Consider the following 14,358-nt stretch of genomic DNA (forward strand, 5'->3'; position numbering starts at 1 on the left):
GATGCAGCTGAGAGGCACAGCTGGCCCTGGGAGCAATTGCTGGTGGCTGCATTTTCTCCTCACCTGGATGCTTGCAAACTGCCCAGCCATCCCCCAGGGTGAGGGTCTCCCCTGGCTGGGTGGGGAACGCTTGGGGCAAGGGTAGAGTTTTGCCAATGTGCTGTGCCCTGCCAGAGCTGGTCTTGCCATGGCCAAAGTCCAGCTGAGAGCAAATCTCTGCTGGGCAGCTTTCCCTCCCTGATACTGTGCAACTCAGGAGGGATATTTCATCTGCCTGAGGTGGTCCTGAGCAAAGTTCAGCCTCCAGCCAGCCCTGCGTCATGGCCCAGCCGTGCAGTCTCATCACACCCCTTCAAATTCTGCCCTGGTCCAGCCTTTCTACCCAGCGGCTGCACTCCTGGTAGAAGGAGTTTGAGTGGTCTCAGCCCACATTTTAGCTGTTTATGTTCGCAGCACAAAAATCAGCTGTGCAGTGTGGGGAGGATGCTCCTACAGCTCTGGGACAGGGTGGCAAGATTGGTCCTGTTGCCCTGGCGCTGGTCAGAGCAGCTGTGGTGGGCAGTGTGATCGTAAGTGGGATGTCCCACATGGCCAAGAGAGACAGGGTGGATGCACTTCTAAGTAGCTCTCACTGAGAGGCTGCTGACCCTCCCAAATCAAAGAACTCCTCTCATGGACTTCATTTGAAACCTTAAAAGCAAAAAATTAAGGTTTAGTCAGAGGCCTTTCTCCCGAGGTGAGGGTGGCATGTTGCAAAGAGGAGGTGGGAAGAAAGAGCAGGTCATCGTGATGAAGGAGGAGCAGATGAAGGTACGAATGGGCCCCAATTCCCCTTAACCTTCTGGGAGAGACTGAGGCAGAGATGATGTTCACATATCTGCTTCCCAGCTTCTCTCTGAAGTATGCTGCATGGCCTCCGAAAAGCAGGCATGGCAGCTCGAACCCAAGCTCCCCGTCCCGCAGCACCCAGCACAGCCCAGCCCCAGCGATGTCTCCAAGGCAGGAGGAGGTGAGGGCATGCCAAAAGCAGCCCTTCCAGTCGCCCTTCCAGGGAGTGGAGAGGCAGGGCAGTGCTGGTGGAGATTGATTCTTGTGATTACTTTAAGGGATTTGCTGTCTCTTTCCTTATCCCTCTCTCTCTTTTTCTTTCTTTTTTTTTTTTTTTTTTTGTTTTCCCCTTTTCCCTCCCTCTTATCCCTTTCGTGGTGCATTTGTCTTCGAGGAACCTGGGGTGTTCTTTTCATCAGTTCAATCTCTCTCTGGCACTTGAGTCCTGATTGGCTGAAGGACTTAGGGAAAAAAAATCTTTAATTAAGTAGATAATCTCTTCTTAGGAAGTTCTGCGGCTCCATTTCACCAACCCCCTTTAGCTTTTACTTTAGGATTGGTTACCCTTCGCAGAAGTTGGGATTCAGGGGGCATACGCCTCTTCATCACACCAGGAGCGCTGGGTGGAAAATAACTCTATCCCTTCCCTGGTTTTGTTGCCTTTTTCTCTCCTTTTTTCTTTTTTTTTTTTTTTGTCTTTTCTCTGGTGGTGGTGGTACCCAAGTTTGGGGTTTTTAGAGGATCTCCTTTTTCCTTCTTTATTTGGATTTTATATTTCACATGGACCCTTATCTGGGCATCTTCTTCCTCACTCCCTTCTTCCAGTCCTGCTGTGCCTGGTGAGTATCAAGAGCACCTCAGTCTGTGTAACAGGCAGGTGCTCTTCCCGGACACCCTAAGCAAATTCCTCTTCGCCTTCCTAAATGTCCCCTCTTTTCCACTTAGCTCAGTTCTGGTCTTTAATGGGACCAGACATTTAACTAAGTCTCAACACACTCATTGGCAGAGGTTAAATCTGAGCAGAGAAAGTCCCCTTTTCCCCCCTCTCCTCCCAGCAGTAACTCCATGGGCCAAATCCTGAGCTGGGGTAAAACAGAGCAGAGGAGAGCACAAGATCTAGCCCCTCACTTCCAGCTGGGAAGATAACCCAACAGGACAGACAAGGATTTCTGCTTTTCCAGAGGCTCACGGTCTGCTTGTCTCTTGTCTTAATCAAATCAAGAAAGGCTTCTCCCGCACTCCCCGAGGAGGACAGTCCCTGATTAAGAGCTCAGAGCTGGCTGGGTGAGTTAGACCCACAGGAGCGTCACTCCGGAGGAGCAGCCGGAGACCCGGGTGCCTTGGCAGGCACAGGGTCAGGATTACACATGTCTGAAATTCACGTATTAGGATTTCCTGGGGAGAAGCTTTCGATACGGAGATTGCTACGGCTTGGTTCCCAACCACCCGGGTCCCGTCAGATCAGTCCCCTCGGGCACAAACCTGCGCTTGTCTCCTGTGGGCCTCTTGCTATGTGCTTTTACATTTATTTCCAGAAATGTTTTATAAAGGGGAACAGAAAGAGATTACACTTGCATGAAATCTCGTATCATTCCTTGTGGAGTGTATCTATCCCATGCTTAGATGGAGATGGACTCAAATGACCTGCCTCTATAGTGGTTTTTCCTATGTGATTTTTACTGAGTGTCCAAACTTTATTCTTGCATTCCTATGGTGCCCTGGGGAATCTGCTCAGTGGGTTACAGATTTATCTCTAACAGCAAGGAAAGTCTTCCTGTTCAATTACTAAAATCCCCTGCCTCCCCCATAGCAGATCTCTAGGGTTATTACCATGGATGGAGAAACTAAAATTACAGAAAGATAAACTCAGCTAAATGGGGACTAATTTCTGCTATGCTAGGAGTGAAATTTATGTTATTTCAGAGATTTTCTCCCCGCTTTGTTAAAGGAATGTGCAACAGTTTGTATGTGTATAAATACTATACAGTAGCAAGCTCAAGATAAAACTCCCTTCTGGAACAAGAGGAATATGTATGTTATGCAGAGAGGCTATGCAAGAACTCACACTGACTTTATTTTTATTCTCCGCTCTCCCTGTATACGTCTCTTGCTTTCCTCAATTTAAACAGGTTTAGAATATATTAAAAGGAGGTGGGGGGGTAGAAATCAACATTTTTAAGAAACAGTTCAAAGGACAGAAATTTCAGAGCCCAAAGTAGAGTTAAATACAGAATTCACAGACATTTTCAATGGACATTTGATGTCTAAATTCCCTATCTGCCTTTCAGAAGTTTTTATCCCGGAGAAGTTTATAGATCAAGATAGCCCTGCTTCTCTCTGCATGTTGCTCATAGGTCATGATTTCCTGAAAGAAAGGAAAACTACAAACTGTATTTGAAATTATCGTATTACAGACCCTGTTCCTTAACTCTTGAGGAGAAAAAAGTGAGGTTCGTGGGAATCACGCAATAATCCTGCCTGCAGTTTTTGCTGGTCTTATCTGATCCAACAGCTTAAAATACAACAAGATTATTTTTTCCTGTGATTTAATCACAAGAATCGGGAGCGGGGGGCAATATAGATCAACAATTTTATATATATATATATATATATGTGGCCATTTTCCTTCTGTGAGTGTGGATTAGATTCTGCCGCGTCAGCTAGGTTGAATGGTCAGCATGATTCTGGATGAGAAAAATGTCAGAGTTCCATTTAGGAACTAAAAAACCTAATAAATATAACAAAATAGAGAGAAATGAAGGGAAAAGAAAAAAAGTAAAGCTCCAAATGTTAATGAGTTGCCTCCCGGTCTATTATCCTGTGGGAATAATGTAAAAATCTCTAATGCAGAAGCTTGTTTATGAATGTCTTTTTACACTTCAGCTGTGGGAGTGCCTTTAGTTTCCAGTGCCACTGGTTTTCTAATAACTTGGGGGCATTTGTACTTGAAAACGAAACTCAGATCCAAAGTGAAATTGTACCCATTCTCTATTTGCAATAACGACAGTAAAGATCTAAATATAGCTTTACAATTTTCTAAAGAGCTGAACTGGCAGCACAGTAGCATGGGCGAGTGATCAGGTATCAAACAAATACTTTAATGGGACATTCAATAAGGCTCTCGGGGCATATTAAACTGAGAAGCGGAGTGCTCTTATTGGTTAAAGTTGTAACTGAGCAGAAATCAGAGGCTTATTAGTGTTCGATGTGTGTAAAATATAATGGGACAGCTGCTTGGCATGGTTATTTGCTTTCAGTTTCAATAAAACTATGATACAGAACTCCTGCTATAAATATTCATTAACTTTGAGGTAATTTGCGAATATCGGATGCAACAAAAATGACTTGCCTGAGATTTGCCTTTTACCTGGAAGCACAGAGTTGCAGTGAGGGAAGCAGCGTGCCCTGCCCAGGGCCCCAGGACTCGGTGGGACCCTCTCGCTACCTCTTCAGGTCTGTCTCTGCTCCGCTTCAGTCTGTGTAATGCTGTCCTGGAGTTCGAAGGTGGAGGGAAAGGGGTTTATTTAGATAGCTAGAAACCCTGTATCTTCCTCAGAGAAGTGAAATAATTTCAAGCATTTCCTTTCATGTATGTGATTTCAAAAAGTTTTAAATCAGTGTCGTGGCACCCAAGTCATCGGAATTGGGCTGGTTTACACCCGTTGTGGATGTAGCTAGCTAGTTAGTTTAGGATTACATCCTGCTTTCCTTTAAAGTAGTATGGAAAATTAGTAGAAATAAAGAAAATTGTACTACAGAGACAAAAATGAAGAGAGATTAGTTTTCACAGTGATTCCTATTTGCAGCACAGAGGTGACTCTCACGGCATTGTCGATATTGTACTACATCTGTGAAACAAGCGGCTTAATTACTCTCTGCCCTTGCTGAAGACTGTATCTAGAATAGAGATGCATTTTTCTCAGCTAGATCATACAAGCAAAGACAAAGCATGCAGGTTTTGTCTCCATTATTATCTTTCCTTCTCTCTCAGCATAAATAAGAAAAATCTCAGCTAGCCTCCAGCCATATGGCAATTCCATCACTGTTTCTCCTGAATCTACTTGGAGCTGCAAGAGTTAAATGTGGGGGGGTCAAGTATACCAGTCTAAATGAATCCTTTACTTGTCTAAGTCCTACAAACCCGCCCAGCAACGTGCCTGCCTGTTGATCACAGAGCTCAGGCAAAATGCCTTCTGTCTCTCTGACTTAATAAAAATGTTTAGAGTATCCTGCTGGGAAATTGCTACTGTACCATTTGCTCAGCTGCAGATGGTGAATTGGCATATCCTGAACTTAGCCTTCTTGTGAACCTTGAGGTTTATCCCGGGAGGAACAGATCCCATGCTTCAATGCAGTTATGTCAAATGACACCTGCTAACAGGCTGGTTTGCTGTAAACCCTGAACTTGTGGATTACTGTCCTCCTCCTAAAGCCACTCTTGCAACTGCTCAGATGTTCCTAATCCAAGATGAGGCCAGCAAGGGTTTGAAGCAAATCCTTCTTGCAAACTGTGAATTTGGCTTTTCCTACCAAGGCGAGAAGCAATGCAGATGGGATGTATCTCTTGTTTTGGTCACAAAAGCAAGATAAGAGAGGACTAGATCTTGCCTAAACAGGAGCGTTTTACCAAAGTTTTCTCACAGCCACTAGCAGGGGCTCAGATTCACGCTGACGCCATCCTGAGTGTGGTCCCCACAGCAAAGCACTTAAGGGCGAGGCAAAGGACAGGAGGGAAACCAGATGGAAAAATGACTTGTTCATGCTGCTACCCAGTTGCATTAGGAGGGGGACCCACAGAGCTTACACAGTCTGAAAAGCTCCAGGTTCATGGCCCTGTGTGATTCAGGTCACCCGATGCTCTAATCACTCGGCTACAGATGCCGTCTCTCCGAGTCCCAGGAAATATTTAATTAGCTGTACAATGCAGAAGCGGCTCCCAAAGGAAAATTCCTCTGCAAAACAGCCATCGACTTCGTGCTAAAGTACCCACAGGGGCTGGAGCGCGGTCGGGTCTGAATACCGGGCCTGGAACAAAGGGAAAGGACCTCCTGCTCTCGCGGTGCCATGGAACAGCCCTCTCCCTTCCGTTTTGACCCAAGGGAATCTTTCCCAGCGCGAGATTTATCAGTATGGACACAATTCCACCAAAAAGAAAAGTTAGACTTGCCAGAGTGAAACTTTGCAAACTAGTTCTCTCAGCTGTGCGTAGTAGCAAAGACCAGCTGTTTTGAGGTTTTGACCAAGCTACGCCCTGTCAGTGCCCGTCCATGGCAGGGCCACAGCACAGCTACACTTTGTCCCCTGGCTTGGGACAGCAGTGCCTGCTTTTGCCTGCGCTCAAGTCCACCTTGGCATGCCCTTGCACTCTCCATGCACAACAGGACAGCGCCTTTCTCTCCCTTACCAGGGTTACATCACTTGAAGACACACAGGGAAGAAAAAACCTTACCCTAACCCGCACCTTTCTCCCACTCATCCAGCCAAGGTCCACCCAGCTACTGGGATTTTCAGGGACTGGAGAGGAGCCAGAAAAGCAGCAGGCGTCACTGCAAGCCAGGTAGCCCAACTGCAGAGCAGAGCATGCAGCTCTGCTGAGGGGACACAGTGTGGGTTAAGGCTTGCTGAAAATAGGAGGCATCCTCCACAGGGAGGTGACCAGCCTTTGAAGGAGGATGTCATTTCAAGAGCAAGCTGAAGAGCCCAGCTTCTCTCAGTGCATGCTCTAGCTTTTGCCCTATCACTCACTCACTGCAAGGTCTCAATCCGCTCGTGCCACCTCTCTGGCCTCCAGCATCCTCTTCCATACAAGGAGTTACTGACCTATAGAATGAAGAGAGAGATCATGAGGCCCCCAGAGCTGGAGGTTTCAGTAGCCTGAAATTTAAGATTACTAAACCAGACTCTGGCATTTCCCGTAGAACAGTTTTCCATGAACAGTGGCAGAGTTAAATGTTTCATAGAAGTACTTTAAAGTAGGCGCTTCTGGAAACCGTTCACATCAATTTTTCATGTTTTAGTTGGAAAACACAAGGAAGTTTAATTCTGGGTAGGACCACCTCACTTGTGCCCCTACTCCTCCCCGCGCAATGCCCAGCAGGATGGGGAGGACAAGCGTGTTTGTGCTCAGCCATCACCCTAATGTGACCAGAGCAGAACGTGGGCAGCCAGAGCTGGCACCACAGGGAAACAAGGGACCACGATCTGGGGGGTTGCTGCCAGGACACCCACTGTGAGGGAGCAGCAGTGTGACCTTCCCTCGGCATGGTCCTGCGGGGAGTGCAGTGCTGGCACTCGGCACATCTCCTGGGGCTGCAGGAGGAACCAGGCTGCTCCCAGAGATAGGGGCAATGCTACTCTAAGTTAAGCTGAGCAGCAGCTTGGTAATGCAAAAAGCAATGCTGAGGGAACAGGAAAACTCTAAAAAAAGGCGGTTGGTAGGAAGGGCAGCTGTGCGGAAGAAAGCAAAAGGAGGGAGCGGTGAGGGGGTTGCAGACTGGTACGGTCTGGCTGGGGAGGTGGAGAATGCACCATCCTGGCTTGCAGGGAGCAGTGAGTGGACACAGGGGGAGAGACCAAAGCTGCCTGCAGCCAGGAGACAGGCAGGCTGCCGGGTGCGAGGGGAGAGCCCTGGGATGCCTGGCATTCCCTAGACCCCTCCGCCATCACCCCCTCCCTGCTGACACTGTCTCTGTCTTCCAGGTCAGTGAATAATTTCCTGATGACGGGCCCCAAGGTAAGAGAAATCCCTTTGATGTCTGTCCCTGATTCCGCTAAACCAGGGAAGGGAGGGAGGGGCTCCACTTCTTGGGCCAGAGCTCCCCTCACCCCCAGGTTTCCAGCACCAAAATGCAGAGAGCCAGGAATGACCTCCTACAAGCTACAGCTCCCTGGACTGTGTCAGCCCTGAGTAAAGCTGGCTTGGGGTCCTTTTAAGCTGGTTGGGGCCAGATGCTGCAGATGTGTCTATTGGCAGCAGCTGGGCATCTCACCTGTCATTTGTTGCTTCCTGATGATCAGGTTAGCATCAGGACCCACATTCAGCCAGCTGGAAGGCCACTTTCTGTAGGTCCTACAAAACATACTTCCCTGAGAAGCACAACTGGAATTTCCAGGATCTTTTTCAGTGTTTTTGATTCCTTTCCTTCTTGCACCACCTTTTTCCTCCTAGCTAGGACTAACTGTAAAATTCACCCAATTTTTGTTCCTGACTATTCCCCAGGAACACCCCAAGCCTACCCAGCTCTTGCTACAGCTCTCAATGCTGTGTTGGAGCAACCTTGGCCCAAAGCACTGGCTGTCCCCCTGGGGCTGTAGGGAAGGAGGAGGCAGGCTGGGGCACCTGCTGGCCTGTGGCTCCCTGGCCTCTGAGCAGAAGGCTCTGCCTCCTCTCACACTAGAGAGATCAAGGGTTTCCCATCACAGAGACTGGCTGGCACATCTCCTAATGTGGCTAACAGCCAACAGCTCTGCTTGGCCTTCTCTCCCAGGGAGGCTCAGGCTCTGACCCAGCACAGCAGAAAATGCATTCCCTGCTGCTGCTGGTGAGCACCGCTCCCCAGGGGAGCCGAGCCTGAGAGACCTCCTCAGCTCTCTACATCTTGTCTCCTTAAGGCTGCATGCAGGTTATTTTCAGCTGAATGCCAGCCTCCTGGGGAGCCTGGGCCCTGGTGTTTTGCACTGTGCTTCCCCATCCTTCTAGACCCCAGAGCAGGAGGGCGCACAATATGCAGCACAGGAAAGCTGTGCTTGCATCAGCCCCAGTGCTGTGTGGGAAGCAGCTGGGGCTACGCCAGCTTTACACTGCCCGTGATGGAAACCAGAGCTGCTGAGTGACTCTCCCGGACCCTGGGAGCAGCCTGGGACAGTCCCAGCCTGCTGCTCACGAGGCTGACCCTGCTTCCTGGCCAACTCATCCTGACTTGGTTTTGCAAGCTAACGCCTAGTGCTGGGGGGCTGAAGCAGGGCACACATTGTCCCCCTTCCTGACCCACTGCTCTGCTCCTAGGCCTATCTCATCTACTCCAGCAGCGTGGCAGCCGGGGCACAGAGCGGCATCGAGGAGTGCAAGTTCCAGTTCGCCTGGGACCGCTGGAACTGCCCTGAGAGGGCACTGCAGCTCTCCAGCCATGGTGGGCTGCGCAGCGGTAAGGAAAGCATTGGATACCACTAAGGGGACCCCCTCGCTGCAGGTTAGAGCCTGTGGGCACCTCCTCTCTTCCCAAGTGCCTCCTTTTCTTCCCCATCCCCACCCGGAATGTCCCTCTCCTGGGAATGCCCAGGAGATATTTTCCAGCACACCGCTTCACCCGTCAGCTCCCAGACACACACTGGGAGCTAGCTTCAAGACAAGGCAGCCCTGCAATGCCAGAGTCGCCTCCAGACCTGCCAAGTCCCAACTGGTGCAGGACAGGAGTGTGCCACCAAGCCCTGCACAACTGGCTCCCCACAAGGATCACAGAATCACAGAATCACAGAATGTTAGGGATTGGAAGGGACCTCGAAAGATCATCTAGTCCAATCCCCCTGCCAGAGCAGGAACACCTAGGTGAGGTTACACAGGAAGGCGTCCAGGCGGGTTTTGAATGTCTCCAGACAAGGAGAATCCACAACCCCCCTGGGCAGCCTGTTCCAGTGTTCCGTCACCCTCACTGAGAAGAAGTTTCTTCTCACATTTAAGTGGAACCTCTTGTGTTCCAGCTTGAACCCATTACCCCTTGTCTTACTGTTGGTTGTCACCGAGAAGAGCCTGGCTCCATCCTCGTGACACCCACCCTTTATATATTTATAAACATTGATGAGGTCACCTCTCAGTCTCCTCTTCTCCAGGCTAAAGAGACCCAGCTCCCTCAGCCTTTCCTCATAAGGGAGATGCTCCACTCCCTTAATCATCTTTGTGGCCCTGTGCTGGACTCTCTCCAGCAGTTCCCTGTCCTTCTTGAACTGAGGGGCCCAGAACTGGACACAATATTCCAGATGAGGTCTCACCAGGACTCACAGGATGCACCACCATGACCCGCGACACAGGCTGCTGGACACACCATGTCTGAGTGGTGCCTCTCACCAGCGTGGCCCAGGGAGGCTGAGAACCAACACGGGGTGGTGGGGTGGCAAGCAGAGGGATATGGCTAAACAGGGCAGGAAAGAGTTCATCAGCGGCTGTGCTCTGGCCAAGAGGCAGGAGAAAAGTCTTCCCACAGCTTCCCAGTGTCAGAATCACCTTGGGGAGAAATCCAGCACCCATGACCTGTGCCACCGCAGGGTGTGGGGCTGTGGTCTTGTCACTGCATCCCATTCCTTACCTATTTGCAGGTGCCAGGAAATGTTTCAGTACATATGTGGTCCTGTAGACCTGTGTATGCTGCTGGGCTCAGCTCATCTCTGCCCTTTACAAGCAGGATCCTAGTATGGAGGAGAGCCCCTGGTGGGACTGGCAGCAGACAAAGGACGAGGGCCCCGGGCAGAGGTTTCAAAGTGGGGCCTTGAGGAGGAAATTGCAGCACAAAATAACACCCTGGCACTGGGAGCGGGTCCCTGAACTGTTCCCATCAAGGTTATCCGCTCAAATCCAGACCTTGCTGGTATTAAGTGAAAGGCAAAGGCTCGGCAAAGTGAGCTGATGATCACCGCACTGATGCTGGTGGTAGGTATGGTCACTGCCCTGAGCCCTGCACAGTGTCCAGCAGAAGGGAAGGCTAGAGGGGGCTGTGGGGAAGGAGCTCTTTGACCCTTGGAGAGGGCGCCTTCTCCTTTGGGATGTATTAGTGAGATGTGGGGGACATCTGGCTGTCTGTGCTGTATCCCCACTGCCGAGCTTCTGCTGCTAAACTCATCCACGCCCTTGGAAATGGTATGAGTCTGGATTAAATTTGGGAGCTTCTGTCTTCATGCAGTTCAAGCCAAGACTAAGCTAAGCTGACACAGAGAGCCTCCTCCCTAGCCCACAAAGCCCTGCCTATTGCAAATCTCTTCCTACACACCCTCCTGCATGGCAGAAGTAGTTTCTAACACTGGTCTAGCCATGAAATATTTAGTATGTCTGCTCTCCTTGTATTCTCACTTGACAGCAAACCGAGAAACTGCTTTTGTCCATGCCATCAGCTCTGCGGGCGTCATGTACACACTGACCCGGAACTGCAGCCTGGGGGATTTTGACAACTGTGGCTGTGACGACTCCCGCAATGGACAGCTGGGTAAGGAGAGATGAGCTGCCATCCCTCTGTCACGTCCCAGGCAGCAAGAGACAGCTATTCTCTCCACTGAGGCATGCAGAAACAACTCCTCCTCCTGGTCCCCGCACATGGAAATAATGCCCAGAGCAGAGCTTTGCATGGCTCAAGCCAAAATAGCTCTGTGGAAGCTAAACGGGCCACCTTCAATTTACAACCAGCTGAGGCTGAGCCCTTGGCGTTTACCATTACTTTGTAAATGAGAAGGAAAGTAGAAGAGGGTTGCTGTTTCCCTGGTTCAAATCAAGAACAACTCTGTTTAAGCTGCTGGGGGGAATGACCACATCATACAGGCAGAGGAGAAGATCTGATGCTGTGCATCTCAACGGTAGGTCTGGTTAGAGCAGCTCTGATCAGGGACCTCGGGGCTCCCAGGGTCTGCAGGACCAGGGTGGCCCCAGAGCAGAATTACTAGGAGGGAAAGCAGGAGAGCACCTATAAGACCCTGCCAGGGTTTGTCAGCATGGTTGGCACATGAAAGCACAACCAGGAGAACCGCTGTGGCAGCCCACGGCCTTCACGCCGTCCCCACCGCAGCGCTGCCCAGGCCTGCAGCCGCCCGGCACCCCGGGTGGGGAACCCGCAGATGCACCCCTCAAGCTCTCTGCTCCACTGCCACAGAAAACATCGACATTTTGGTCTTTTGTTTTGAATGGGCAGAAGTCACATTTCGAATTATCAAAATGTTTTAAAAGCCCTTCCCTGCCCAGATGTACTGGACAGTTGGTACATGTCAGTTTATGACAAACTCTGCTAGAGTGCCCAGTATTTAGTAATTTGCTTTACTGGCTAATAGTTTTTAAAACAGCCTCTGCTTCTTAGGTGTCCAAGGCATGGGATGGCCCGTCTCTAGCAGAGCAAGACGTTTGGGCAATGACACACCAAATTTTATCTTCTCTGGAAAACTGAGTTAGTCACACTACAATTCTTTTCCCCAAAACATATCTGTTTTTCACGAAAATTTTCCATCATAAACTTAAAACCCATGGAAGGCAAAGGAAGCTTTTGGGCTTGTCTAAACCAGTGTGATTCGATTTTCCATGCTGCTGTGCTGACCCCAGGTTGGTTACACCTCTCCGTTCTTCCTTTGACCCTGGCTCTTCATTAGGACTTCATCATTCGCTGCTGTTACCCACCTCCCGCGAGACACCACTGTCTTTCCTGGGAAGAGGGGACTGCAACGCTCTGGGGATGTCTGGGCAAGGGCCATGTCTTTCAGGGAGAAGAGAGGCACAAGGCCATTAAACCACAGATCCCAAGATGTACCGCCAAGGCACATTAGGGTCAGAATATTCCAGATTTAAAACCTTCATAAAGAATTTGGCCATTTTCTCTAGGAGGAAAAGAAGCAAACCGCATGATGTTTTTCTAGTCAGCTGCGGTAAGTTATCCACCTCTCACGCAGTTAAGAAAAGTACCCTCCACATCTTGCTGCGCAGTTTCCCAGCTCTGTGCTGACTCCTTTGTTTCTTTATGATAACTGCAAAATCAGACTCTTCTGAAATGCCCAAGGTCATCACGGGATTCTGGGTGTACCAAAAAGAGGACCTCCTTCATACACATGTGCCAGACTTGGGCTGTTCCCAGCAGAGGGAAATCTGTCCCCTCTGACCAGGGACGTGTGCTGCAGTTTGCGAACCCACATTAGCAAGATGCTGTCCCTGCAAGTCGGACTGACCCAGTTCAAGTCAGGGTTTGAGGGAAGGTGATTAAAGACCCAAAGTCTCATCTAGATGACTGCTAATCCATAATAATTAACAGCTTTCCGGACTCTAGAAAGTCCATAAATCCCTGTGTTTGTCATGTGGGACATAGCCCTTCGTTGCCTGCCATGAGCTGCTGCTTACTGCCCAGGCCTCGGCAGAAGTCCCAAGGGGAGGGAATCGGAGAGCATTGCGAGGCGAACGGCTGGATTTGCCCCACAGCCTCTGTTCCCTCCCATCCCTTCTGAGACACTTTCTCGTCCCCAGAGCCACGAGCCAGGCAGGCGAAGGGCTGTTTCGCTCACAGCGCACATCTCATCTCCTTTCCTAGGGGGGCAAGGCTGGCTGTGGGGAGGCTGCAGCGACAACGTGGGCTTTGGGGAAGCCATTTCCAAGCAGTTTGTGGATGCCCTGGAGACTGGACAAGATGCCAGAGCTGCTATGAACCTGCATAACAACGAGGCGGGCAGAAAGGTAAGCCCTTCCCTCCCTCCAGACCTGACAGCACCTACCAGATTTGCTCTGGCTGTTCACTGTGAAGAGTCACGACTTGCTGTGGCTACAAGCATGTGTCCAGAAGAAACAGCTACCCTGCTGAGGAGAAAGTGGGGCATGCCAGCAATACTGACATGGTGGGTGGTGTTTGGTCTAAGGTAGCAAACTTTCCATGATTACGCTGTTAATGGCTTCAGTTGTCTTCTCCCAGTTCAAACTGGGGAGTACCTCGGAGAAGCAAATCTGTGAGCTTTAAACCAACCACCCCAGGCAGGGCTACTGCGCGGGGGGGGTCCATGGCAAACCCGTCCGCAGACCTGAGCCATGTTTCTCCAGGTGCTGCAGTACAGAAATGACCCCGCTGGGCTTTCTCCTGAAGCCCCTCTCTCTCCTCACCCTGTAGGCTGTGAAAGGGACCATGAAGCGGACTTGCAAATGCCACGGCGTGTCGGGGAGCTGCACCACCCAGACCTGCTGGCTACAGCTGCCCGAGTTTCGGGAGGTCGGCACTTACCTCAAGGAGAGGTACCACAAAGCCCTGAAGGTGGACTTGCTGCAGGGGGCAGGGAACAGCGCCGCCAGCCGAGGTGCCATCGCCGAGACCTTCAGCTCCATCTCCAAGAAGGAGCTGGTCCATTTAGAAGACTCTCCCGACTACTGCCTGGAGAACAAGACGCTGGGGCTGCTGGGCACAGAGGGCAGGGAGTGCCTGAAGAGGGGCAAGGCGCTCAGCAAGTGGGAGAAGCGGAGCTGCCGGCGGCTGTGCGGGGACTGCGGGCTGGCGGTGGAGGAGCGGCGAGCCGAGATGGTGTCCAGCTGCAACTGCAAGTTCCACTGGTGCTGCGCCGTGCGGTGCGAGCAGTGCCGCAAGAGGGTCACCAAGTACTTCTGCGTCCGCAAGGAGAAGCGGGAGCGGAGCGGGGGTGGCGGGGCCAGCCGCAAGCTCAAGAGGAAGCTCTAACTCGCCTCTGCTCCTCCACGGTCCTGCCTGCCCTCTCCTCTCCTGCCTTCCCCACCAGCCCCCAGCCCCAGTTCCCTTTGGCTTAGTTTTGGCTCGTTCCCGATGCGCGTCACAGGGGCTGGGGCAAGGCAAAAGGGCTTGCGTG

The 14,358-nt window shown here is 50.8% G+C and overlaps 1 protein-coding gene across 1 annotated transcript; it reads left to right on the forward strand.

Moving 5' to 3' along the window:
* The first annotated feature begins 1,608 nt into the window (after positions 1–1,608).
* Positions 1,609–14,358, forward strand: WNT8B (Wnt family member 8B). Its single transcript, XM_065639513.1, has 6 exons — positions 1,609–1,667; positions 7,528–7,561; positions 8,834–8,972; positions 10,893–11,018; positions 13,089–13,231; positions 13,656–14,358. Exons 1-6 carry the CDS (start codon positions 1,609–1,611, stop codon positions 14,211–14,213), a joined length of 1,059 nt encoding a protein of 352 aa, XP_065495585.1. The 3' UTR covers positions 14,214–14,358.

This window comes from Caloenas nicobarica, chromosome 7 (genome assembly GCF_036013445.1).
Source record: "Caloenas nicobarica isolate bCalNic1 chromosome 7, bCalNic1.hap1, whole genome shotgun sequence".
In the NCBI taxonomy this organism is placed as follows: domain Eukaryota; kingdom Metazoa; phylum Chordata; class Aves; order Columbiformes; family Columbidae; genus Caloenas; species Caloenas nicobarica.

What these genes read in the sequence shown, in the direction of transcription:
- WNT8B (XM_065639513.1), top strand. Translation starts at nt 1,609, where the DNA reads ATGGACCCTTATCTGGGCATCTTCTTCCTCACTCCCTTCTTCCAGTCC. An exon ending in TTCCAGTCCTGCTGTGCCTG is followed by an intron (nt 1,668 to 7,527) that starts GTGAGTATCAAG and finishes TCTGTCTTCCAG; the next exon opens with GTCAGTGAATAATTTCCTGA. An exon ending in CTCCCGCAATGGACAGCTGG is followed by an intron (nt 11,019 to 13,088) that starts GTAAGGAGAGAT and finishes CTCCTTTCCTAG; the next exon opens with GGGGGCAAGGCTGGCTGTGG.